The sequence below is a fragment of the Lithobates pipiens genome, unplaced genomic scaffold (genome assembly GCF_037356315.1).
Source record: "Lithobates pipiens isolate NorthernLeopardFrog02 unplaced genomic scaffold, aLitPip1_a1.2 Scaffold_19, whole genome shotgun sequence".
NCBI lineage: Eukaryota > Metazoa > Chordata > Amphibia > Anura > Ranidae > Lithobates > Lithobates pipiens.
Window position 1 is genome coordinate 105817982 of NW_027507764.1, and position 12205 is coordinate 105830186.

The window sequence follows — 12205 nt, forward strand, 5'->3', positions numbered from 1 at the left end:
AATATACTGTAGATGAGAATCCGACTTGGAGGTGACTTCCATTAAAGTCTATGGGCACAAGTCGGATAGAAGTCACCTTGAAGTCGTACAGGAACCTTTTCTAAAGTCAAAGTGACTTCAGTAGTGCTAATTAAGACCGTTTCCATTGACTAACATGGGGTTTCACATGTCACGCAACGCAGGCTTTCACAAGACGGCTCCCAAGTTGCGGCAGTGTGAACCTAGACTAAAAGGAACCTGTTGCTTTGTAACATGGGCAAAGCACTGGCTTGTTTTATCAGCCATGTTTTGTACAGGTGGGCAAGAGTGAAAAGTAAATGGCACTTCTATGTGTATATTATTAGTGCTGTGTTGGTTTTGACACACCTGTAACCTCTTTCTTGTCTCTTACAGGTCCATTTCCCAGATATTGAAAGGGCAGAATGGCTAAACAAGGTATGGTGTCTCCAGTTTTAACTATCATTCGCATGTCAAGCACTGTACACAAGACACTGAAACATTCTGGCTGCAGCACCCGAAATAGATGGCTTTTCACACCTGAAAACCAGTTTAGCCACATCAAATAGTAATGCAATAATGGCTAAAAAATGTGTTTACTAGAAATTATTATTTTCTCTTGTAAGTCTTCTGTCTGGTTTCTTGCAACGTGTGGTGATTAGGGCTGCAACTAATGATTATTTTCATAATCGATTAGTTGGCCGATTATTGTTTCGATTAATCGGCTAATAACCTTAAAAAAAAAAGTGGGTCAAATTGACGTTCATTTTCAACCACAGTGATGGGAAAATTTGGAAATAATAGAAAACTTCTTGGTCAAAGGAATTTTCTGACAGTGTATGTGGTTTTTGTTCGGAAATGAAGTGAAAATTAAAAAATTTTATTCAGCGAATGTACAAAGATTTTTCATCTGAATATTCTCACCTGAAAATTGATCGGTGAGGCCAGCATAAGGCTCAGTACACACCTATGCAGTTTTTGCTTTTGATCTGTTTCTGCAGTGCTTTTTGCTGTGTGTTTTGATTTTTGCGCACATGATTTTACTGCAATTTGTGTTTTTTAATTTGCTCCAAAAACGCATTACATTCTTTTCTGCAGCTTCTCCGTTGAAGTATATTGAACCAAAAAAGCACTGTTTTGCGTTAAAAGTCCCTGACCCTTTCCAAATATGCAGCGGCTGAAAAAAGTCCCATAGGAAACCATGTAAATGAACTGTAATGCGTTTCTGCAAAAAGCACCAAAAAACATATAGATGTGAACCAGGCCTAAGGCGTTTAGTAACATAATGGGGTTAAAAAGACAAAAGTTAGCCCTTTATAGTACAAAAAAGCAGATAATCACTACTGGAAGGGGTTCATTTTTTTTTACTGTAGAACAGTGAATGTAATAGTTACAGTAGTGATTATATTTTTGTACTATAAAGGGCTCTTTTTATTTTTTAACCGCATTATGTTACTGGCCGATTCATCGATTATGAAAATAGTAATCGATTAATTTTCTAATCGATTAGTTGTCGATTAATCGATTAGCTGTTTCAGCCCTAGTGGTGATGCAAATATCTATTTGTTTAGTTTGCCACGAGAATCAGATCATCCAGATAACATATTTCCATGCAGTTTTACATTCAGATTGCCTATCTCTGATTTATTTGCAGACTTTGTTCCTCATAAACATAAATAGGCTCCTTTCACATGGGCATGTCTGTGCGGGTATATCCAGGCGGTGAAGTAGCATTTTTAACGTGCCTCAGCCACCTCTCAAAACCTAGCAATGGCCACAGGACAGCCTTGTCTACGTTGTTAGTGCTGTAAAGCCACGCTTCACACTACAGAAAAAAAGTAGGACATGCCCCATGGAAGTGAATGGGCCAGCGATGCAGCCACAACCAGCGGTCACTGAAGTGCTGGTCAGCTCCTACTGCCAAAGCAATCCACTATGGATTGCAAGTCAGCAGTTATGCCCCTGTTGAAGGAGGCCAAGGTCAAATATCTTTTTAATACTTCCCTAAGGGGACTTGTACCCAATTCCTTCAAAACCTTCATATGGTCCTCAGTAAGGAGGCGTTAGTTCTCCTCAACCTAAGGTTTGAGACTGATCTCCAGGATTTACGTTCTTGTATGATCCCAAACTATTGACCATTCAAGTTTTTGCTAACCCCCAAAAAAATAAAAAAAATTAATTCCCTTAAAGCAGATTACACAGCGCAGTGCTTGTTCTATGTAATCTGCCCCCCCCCCCCCCAAACTGTAATAAACCTCCCTAAATCTGCTTCCTGTATGCTATCTTTGCCCTGACCATGAAAATCAGGGCCGCTGAGCCCTGACCACCATGGTCAGAGTGCGTCCCTGCATCATACACTGCTGTCTCCCCCTCACCCCCTCCTTCCTGCCTGTCAGCTCCCTCTCTGTGTCTGTCTCTGCCCAGCCCTGTTTAAAGTGAATTTAAAGTGGGGTACCCCCTAAAAAAAAAAAATTTAAAGTCAGCAGCTACAAATACTGCAGCTGCTGGCTTTTAATAATCGGACACTTACCTGCCCCAGGGTCCAGCGATGCGGGGGAACGAAGCCCCCCCCTCGCTCCCCGCTCCGCTCGCGGCGCCGTCATGCATACTGTGGGCACCCCGGCTGTGGCTTCACAGCCGGGCACCCACTGCGCATGCGCGAGCGGCGCAGGGCGCCGTGATACGCCGTACAGTCACCTGGGACACATGACAGGTCCCAGGTGAATGTGCGGCGCGAGGGGAAGTGATGTCACCAGCCTGGGCAATGAGGAAGGCAGATTACGAGGGACCCCCTAGCAACCGGTATTTAGAGGTGAGTAAAAAATTTTTTTTTTGCCAATTATTTTATTTTTTTTTTTTTTACGAATTTTAAGCACTTTTAATTTTTTGGTGGCAACACCACTTTAAATAAAAACTTAAAATTGTCACTGCCAGCCCCTCTATTAGAGGCTGGCATAGCACACTATGTAAGTGGTTTTAAAAAACAAGCATTCTAAATACCGAATTTGAGCTGTCTTCAGCCGGTCACGTAACTCGCGGCAGCTTTACAGCTACAAGACAGAGCTTCTGCGGGAGGAGACGAGCAGCCACGTGATCTCCCCAACTGACTTCGGAGGGCGATCACAGCTCCTTCCGCAGAAGCCATCCATCAGAGCTGTTAAGTGGCGGCGAGTCACGTGACCGACCAGAAGACAGCTCAAATTCGGTATTTAGAACGCCCATTTTTTAAAACAACTTACATAGAGTGCTATGCCAGCCTCTAATAGAGGGTCTGGCAGTGACTTATAAAAACGGGTTAACAAATACTTCAAGTTTGCACGTTTGCTCCAGAAATTAGCAACAACCCATAATGCACTGCTCAACTTTTGCCTCTGGTCAGCTGAGTCACAAGTGCTAATATATGTGATCAGCTTAAAGAGGAAGTAAACCCTGATGGGTTTACTTCCTCTTTCATTCCCTGCAAAGGTAAAGCATAATGGACTACTATGCATCGCATAGTAGCCCATTATGTGTCACTTACCTGACACAGGAGCCAGCGATGTCACCGCTGTCCCCTGTAGTCCGGCGTATCCATCTTTTCGGTGGGGTCTCGCAGCTCCGCCGCTGTCATTCGGCGGAGCCGCGATGACGTCACTCCCGCGCATGCGCACGGGAGCCGACACGCGCGGCAGCTCCATTGTTGGAAATGCTGCGCTCAGTGCGTAGACAGCGGTGCCTGTCTTCGGGCAACTATCTCCTAAACCGTATAGGTTTAGGAGATATTTCTTGGACCTACAGGTAAGCCTTAATCTAGGCTTACCTGTAGGTCAAAGTGGTTTGTAAGGGTTTACAACCACTTTAAAGTGGAACTGTGGCCAGGCTATGAACATTCAAATATTTACATATAATTGAAATGTAGTAAATACGCCTTTTAACAAGCTCCTTGCTGACCAATGTAGCTGTAGGCATTGTGGCACAGTTCATCATTAGTGTTTACATAAACACTTTCAACCTTTATGTGCACTCTGTAGCTTATTTGCAGCTGCTACCCATTGCCTGCAGCTATGAATGTTGATTAGGGATTGTTGTAAAGCTTATTTACTTCTTGTCCAGAATATTTCTAAAATTTGAATGTCCATAGTCTGAGCATGGTTCTGCTTTAATGTCAAAAACCATATTATTTGTGGGGAAAAAAGGACATCAATTTTGTTTGGGTACAATGTCGCACAACCTCGCAATTGTCAGTTAAAGCAACACAGTGCTGTATCGCAAAAATTGGCCTGGTCATTGAGCAGCCAAATATTCCAGGGCTGAAGTGGTTAAACCGTTTACTATGCTTCAGTTATGAATAGACACAAGAGTGACTGGTACCAATCACTCACTGTGTTCATTCAGGAAAGGAAGGGGCTGGAAAATACATTCTTTCCAGCCCCTTCATCTGCTCTCCATCCTGAAAGCAGTTGGTGGGAAAGAAAAGGAGGGAAGCTGGCAATGCTGCGGGAAGATAGGAGAGCACACCGGGGGTCTGGGCAGCACAAATAAAAGTAGCCTGGACAGGAATGTACACTTAAGATTTCCTGTATTTTGCTTATGCAGGCACTGACTATTTCCATCCCTGACACTACACCTGTGTTGGGGGCCATTCATGTCACACAGGGGTTACTCTGTTGCCTGCACACTACCAGCATGTCTAGGACTCGCCCCCTTCCCCATGCTTGCTTCTGCCACTTACCCACATGTGGGATGTCCTCAGTCCCCCTCGATGTGTAGAAGGGGGGAGGGGAGGTCTTAGTCCCCCCTCAATGTGTAGACGACCCCCAGCCCTGTGTCCCAGACTGTAGAATGTTCTCAGCATCTTTCACATCCCCCTTGTCCTCCCCCACATTCCGCTCTCATCTTCTCTCTATGGATGAGCTGCTCCATTGTAGCATCTCCAGGCTGACTCCAGCTGGACGGCATTACCCCTTCGCCATGACTGACAGCAGATCGGGGGCGGGACAACAAGAGAAGAGGGAAGCGATCTGCGGGGGACTGAAATGGAGGTAGAGGTGAGGGGAGGCAACTTGAGAGGAGTGTGGGACAAGCTCACAGAGGAGCATGGGCAGAGAGGACACGGGGTTGGGAGGCAGAGGGGAGAATCAGGAACTTCATTGCTCCCCTCTCAGCTGCCCCGTCCCCCTGGCACCCGTGTGGCGGGCCATGGTTTGTCCAATTACATTCCTCTCATACCTCCGTCCCGCTGCCCACACACAGGCACAGTGTAAGAGGGAGGCGGCATTCATGTCTATAGCAGAGGGGAAACCAAAAAACACATTGCCTTCTGACAGTCTTATTGATCTTTGTAGAGCACGAATTGGCATCAAAAAGACACACTAAACCCGCACTGCGAATCGGCCGCACATCTCACCCCACATTTCCCAAACGTCTTCCATATCGCTATTCACAAAACGCATTACAAATCGCAGGAACACTTATGGGCTGGCGGGGCACAGACTCATTGGCGATCTAGTTGTCACCTGCCCGCGATCGATGGGTTGTCGATCCCTGCCCTACAGGCATGTGAACCAGCAGTGATATTGCTGATCGCTATGCCCCATGCATTATTTTTGGATCCTACTGTACTGGAGAGTGGCTATTCCGCTCGGAGTTCAGGAACAGTGCAGCATCGTTGTCACACCATCACAGGAAGCGGCATTCTGCATTAGGTGGTTCTCACTGGCAGGATCAGCTTTGCATGTTACTAAAGCTGGAATACACTAGTGAAACTTAATTTAAAATTTTATATATTTAGGAATGTTTGTTCGATCTTCTAATCATTAGTGGGGTGAAAATTATGTTTGTTTTTGACAGCAGTGACAAGAAAATGTGAAGGAGGAGTATGAAAAATCCTTCTCAAACAAATATATTTTTAACACTGTATGTTGTTTCTGTTCAGGCAAATCCATTTATTCCAAGATCGAATGTTAAAAGCAAAAAAATGTAAATGACATTGGTCAAGTCTTCAGATGTACTGATACTTTTCTTATGAATTTTTGTGCAAATGTTTGTTGAAATTCTACCATTGTATGGCCAACTTGGGTTAAAACTGTAATTGCAGATGCACTTTTATTTATTTGCCGTAGCAGATATTTTTTATTTTCAATGGGAAGTCATATTTCTTCTTTCGTTAAACCTGACCTGACTTTATGGTTTTCATCTAAAAAAGTGTAGAAATGGGAAACGGGGTAATAGAAATAACATGAAGAGGTGAAGGAATGTTCCCGGATTGTGTGTCTAGATTTTACGCATATTGGAAAATAGCGCTTTGTTAGTTGACAGTACAATGCACCGTTCCTGGTCAGTTCATTGGTAGATTGCCCCAATCTAATACAGGTGCTGGTCCAGCTTGTGTCTAAAGAGTACTAATAGAAGCAAATGGATGACTGCACACCACTGTCAGTAAAAAGCCAACTTCTGTATTGTACAGATTGAGACAACATCACAGTGATGTGAGAAAAAATGACTTTCTAACACGTTTCACACACAAATACTAAGCGTCTTCGTGTTGAAACGCGTCGGCGAGTCCTTTTCTGTCATATCACTCTGATGTTTTCATTTGTACAATAAAGAAGTAGTTGGCTTTTTACTGACAGTGGTGTGCGGTCATCCTTTTGCTTCTCTTAGTAGGTCTTTGTGCTGGTGGTACTCTCCTGGTCATCTTTAGCAGGGACTTGAAGTACAACCCTCTTTCATCTTACCAATTTTAAAGACTAATGTGCAACTTTTATTTGCTAGCATTTGATATAACCGTAACAGTGGTTTTAGCCAGTGTTTCTAAGAACATTGTTTTTCCTCCTTTTTTTTCCACAGACAGTCAAGCACATGTGGCCGTACATCTGCCAGTTCATAGACAAGCTGTTCAGAGAGACCATAGAGCCAGCAGTGAGGGGTGCAAATGCCCATTTGAGTACCTTTAGCTTTACTAAAATTGATATGGGCTCTCAGGTAAGTGTCTGGGGGAAGGTGTGTTCTGTGACTTCTGTATAAATGGGTATAAATAATTGCTACCTCTAATACTGATATGGGACCTTTTTAAAGTAGTTGTAAACCCTAGCAAAAAAAAAAAAAGCCTGCAAGACAAAGGCACAATTGGCTAGTATGCATAGCATACTAGCTCATTATGTATTCCTTACCTTAGATTAAAGCCCCTGCAGTGGTCCTTGTTCTGGCCGGCAACATCGCTCCGGAGTTACTCCCGGGTATCACGGGCTCCGGCGCTGTGATTGGCCGGAGTCACAATGTCACTCCCAGGCATGCGTGCGGGAGCAGCCGTTAATGGCACAGTCTAATTGATGCAACAGCACGTACGTGGCGTTGCTTCGGTTTGCTTCAGTGTGCTTGTGCCGATGACGTTGGCACATGCAAATAAAGGGATATCTCCTAAACCGTTCAGGTTTAGGAGATATCCAGGGTAGTTACAGGTAAGCCTTATTATAGGCCTACCTGTAGCAAAAAGTGTGTTGTAAGGGTTTACAACCACTTTAACTTTGTACAGTTTAAACATATTTTCATTTTTTTGGCTAGATAAGCAAACAGTTTATCTGTTTCCTATTATATCACCAACACAAAGATAATGTTCGTATTGTTATTTAAAGGGCTGTATGCTTCCAGGTGGCTCCCTTCTGTAACTGGACGTATGTAGTGTTTACTGGTGCAAAGATATAAGGCCTGGGGTAGCAGACATTGCATTGTAAAACTTTGCTGGCGCATTAAGCTGACCATGCATACATTTTTTTTTCTCAGCCTGCAGGCTGAACAAAAAAAAAAGTGAGTTCTTCCATCCATGCTAAGCCGGTGTGGCATATTGCTTTTTCATGGAGGGGGGGGGGGCACCATGGGGTATTTCCACTACAGGCTGCCTGTAGATAACTACATGGGGGTACAAGACCGATCATCCTCAAAAAGGGAGAGCAGCAGTGTCCAGTCTATAATTGGAAACTCGTGAACAGACACAAAGTGCAGCAGTTGTTTTAATGCTGGACTACTGCATAGCCCTGGAAGGAGTATATAAAGGACAACAAGATTGCTGTTAGAATATACATGGTACTTGTTTTTAGACATTATCCTGGCTAAGCCTGGATTACAATTTTAAAGGAGGATTCCTGACAATGGTGATTGAATCCCATTAGAGCACTTTAATCAGACCTTTACAGTAAAGTTACAGTCCCCCCCCCCCCCCAATTTACGTACAGAACGCCTTCAGGTTGCCCTATTGCATTGTATTTTACAGAAAATTATAGCGGCTGTAGATTAAAAAGGAACGGTCTTTTTAAAAAAACATTCAATTACAATATGACATGTGTCGCAAATGTACGAGGGGCATTCAAGTCAAACCGGGACTTTTACAGTTATAAAAAGGGATACTAACGTGGTGCTACTACACGCAGTAGTAAGTAGCAAGTGTGTCCTATTACTGATAGGTGCCACACATGTTGTGGGCCAGTCCAGAGACCGTTGCGTTTTCAGACAACCGTGTTAGTGCGTGCATGAAACGGCATGTGTGGTGTGAATTAAGGTGTAAAACCTGCACATATCTACAGAAGGCAGCGAAAGTGGAACTTACGCTGATTTGTCTCCTCCCCCACCCCCAGGTGCCACACTTGGCACCTTTCAGGGGGAGGGGGAAAGCAGATACCTGTCTTTTGACAGGTATCCTGTTCTTACTTCCGGGAGTCCGGGCCAGGGCCCATGACATCACCGCTCGGCTCCCTCCTCCTCCCCCTGCCATAAGGCTACACTGCCAGATTCCCTTACCTACAATGGCGCAACATGCACCCAACGGCTGATGGAAACATCAGCTGCGGTGCCGATATTGCTGGACTCCAGGACAGGTAAGTGTCCTATTATTAAAAGCCAGCAGCTGCAGTATGTGTAGCTGCTGGCTTTTAATTTTTGCAGTGGTGGGAGCGGACCTCTGCTTTAAGCACAGTACGGTGATGAGAAGCTCAGCTGTAGTAAGACATTTGAGTGAAGTATGTTCTAAAGATGGCCATATGTCCGTCAGTGATGATCCCAGCCATGGTGGTTCCCAGCCCACAGTAGTAATTTGTGTGAACATTCAGCACGTGGAAAGCCTTATCCTGGATAATCGACCCGTAACATGGCGTAAAAGTGCACAAGAGACTAATCTTTCTGTGAACATTCAACAGTGAACATTACTGTCGTGTTCTGATTGATGTGGATACGTGTCTGTGGAAAAAACAACCCACTCACTAAGGGCACACTCACAGCAGCGCCGGTGTCAGCGGTAAAGATTGGCAGGGAGCTTTTAACCCCCACTAACGCCCGAAAAAGGGTTTAAAACACCAATGGAGTCACTCTTTGCCGGTGCTTCAGCAGAGCGGCCCATTGATTTCAATGGGCAGGGGCGCTGCAGGAGCGGTGTATACGCCACTCCTAGAGCGCCTCAAAAATGATGTTTGCAGGACTTTTTTGAGCGTCCTGCCAGCGCACCGCTCCAGTGCGAAAGCCCTCCAGCTTTCATGCGAGTGAAAGGAGAAGCACTTTACAGGCACTATTTTTAGCGCTATAGTGCCTGTAAAACGCCTCAGTGTGAAAGGGGTTTAAGGGCGTCCTCTTTCTCCAGGACAACGCACAAACTCACACTGCTCAACGCACTACATGTACATTAGAGCAACTCGGCTGGGAGGTATTGCCACTTCCCCCTTACAGCCCAGACCTCGCTCCAAGTGATTTCCACCTGTTTGGACCCCTAGAAGAGTTCCTTGGAGATTAGCATTTCAGCCCTGATGAAGTGAAGCAGGTGGTCCTAGGATGGTTCAGGCGGACTGACAAATCTTTCTATGCCGAAGCCTTCCAGGCATTAGTTAAACGCTGTATTGAAAAAATAAATGCAGTTTCCACTACTTGAAACTTGTTCTTTTATTATATAAACTCAGAAGTCCCAGTTTGACTTGAACACCCCTCTATATGCTAGATTTATTTTTTATTTAAAAAAAAAAAAAATTCCCCACGAAAGTGGAGTTTTCTTGTGCTTAGCAGTTTATGGGCCCATATACAAGCCCCCCACTGAAATCCATGGAGTTCCCCATGTGCACCTTTTTAGTAGTTTGGATGGACTCTCTTGTCCTTTTATGTTCCCTGCAGTATCACAAAAAATCTCTTACGCCCAACATTGTTGGGTGACATGTTGAGAAAGTGTGATTACCTAATGTGATCTCATATGTTGAAGTATCTCTACCTGTATATATAGTTCTAGTTCTTATATATTTGTCGCAGCGGTTACCTAGCAATGGAAAGATGTGCAGATTTGGAGCAAAATCTGATCAATTGCTATAAAACATGGATTAAAAGTATATTCTATGCAATTATGATTAATGTGAAATTATTCATTCTTTCTCTTCCCTCTTCCTGCAGCCATTAAGAGTGAATGGGGTTAAAGTGTATACAGAAAATGTGGATAAGAGACAGATCATCTTGGATCTTAAGATAAGGTAAACATTCCTAAAATCTGAATATTTCTTTCATTTGTTTAAATAAAGATCTTGGTGTGTCAGGAATTTTGAAATGACATGCTTTTCTTGTGGTGTTTTCATTGTGGGGCTGTTGAAGTCAAATATGAAATGATGGCTAGCCATGAAAGGACAAGTTCACCTTTGGAACATGTTACATGTTCCACCCATTTTTAGGGTGAAACATGTAACATGTTCCAGCATATGCAGCTCTCCCCCTCCCCATCTCACCGCCCCCCCTCCCTGGGACAGCAAGCAGGGAAACCTCTCCCCACATCCGCTGTCACAATTTGAACACAGCATCTGCATTTATTTTTGCACCGTACCGCATTGCAAATCGCATGCAATATCTGTTTAATGCGAATTCAGCCATTCAGATTGTATGGCTGAATTCGCATTCGGACCAAAGTCGTGCAGGACCCATTTTTTGGTCACTAGGATCAGATGGGTGTTCGCACCCATCCGATCCGATTCATGTCCGAACTGACAGTTCGCACTGCGATATGCAAACCTATGTGGGGGTGTCATTAACTTTGTATTGGCACCTGCAGCGGTTCGCATAGGGCAGTGTTAACTGCCTGTGAGTCGTGTGCAATGTGGTAACCCGTGCTGGATTCGCAGGGGTTCTCGCATCGCACCAGTGTGAACCAAGCCTTAGAGCTTATCAGCTTTACTGCTATGTAATTTTCACATTCTTGATGAAAAAAGCAGTGTTTCCATTTAGCTTGTGTTTTTTTTATGCCCTTTAACCTCCCTGGCGGTACGATTATTTCGGATTTTAGGTGCTAAAAGCGGTACCATTATTTTGCATGAAAATTTGGCGTTTTATATTGTAGTCCTGCAATTCTTAGGAATAACTCTCTTAAATCTGTCCAAACCAGAGTCTAGCAGACATCCCGGGTATGATAAAGTTTGAAAAATTAAATAATAAATTATAATATAATAAATAATTATAAATAATTGTACCAAATAATAATATAACAATAATAAAAATTATTCAATAATGTAATCAAATCAAAAACACTGAAATTTTCTCAGTTGCAGAATTGTCACTGTCATTACTTTTCAGTATTTGATGACAGATCTCCCCACAAATCGCTATCGCTCAATTCTGCGAGTGATTCTAATTTATTATCGCTGTTTTCTAGCTGGTCTAAAACCATTTTTGATGTAAAGGGACAGTTTTGGTTGCTATGGGCAATCTCCAGTTTCCAGGCATAAAGAACAGTTTTTATTATATAAAACTGCATGCAGGACACTGGGCAGACCACTAGGGACAACGGGGATGTGAAATATTTACATACAGCAATGTAATCTGTAAGATTACATTATACTGTATGTTTACTGTTTGTTTCACTTTTTGAATTTGGCGCCGATCTCCGTGCCCGTGCGTCGCAACGCTCGCAGGGCACGGAGATCGGCGATGTAATGCATCGAGCGAGACACAGCTCGCTCGTACAGCGGGGAGACAACGCTGGATCCGAGGGAGAAGGTAAGTAAACCTCCTCCTGGATCCAGCGATGCAGTCCCGAGTCTGACTCGGGGATACCGCTCTTGGTATAAAAAATCCACCCCGAGTCAGACTCGGGAATACCGTCAGGGGGGTTAATAAGCTAGCATAACTGGGACATCAATACCTGCAATGTGTGATTACTAACACAGATATCCTTATTTTATAATCTATAACATTGTGACCCAGGGCTCCTGTCACATCCATG

At 43.9% G+C, this 12205-nt stretch overlaps 1 protein-coding gene across 3 annotated transcripts in view; it reads left to right on the forward strand.

The window, feature by feature from the left end:
• ESYT2 (extended synaptotagmin 2) overlaps window positions 1-12205 on the forward strand; it is a 209245-nt gene that overhangs the window by 87275 nt on the left and 109765 nt on the right. For all 3 annotated transcript variants that reach the window (XM_077491138.1, XM_077491139.1, XM_077491140.1), the window contains exons 2-4: window positions 394-435; window positions 6826-6960; window positions 10393-10469. In XM_077491138.1, coding sequence (XP_077347264.1) covers window positions 394-435; window positions 6826-6960; window positions 10393-10469 — 254 coding nt within the window. The remainder of the gene's footprint in view (window positions 1-393; window positions 436-6825; window positions 6961-10392; window positions 10470-12205) is intronic.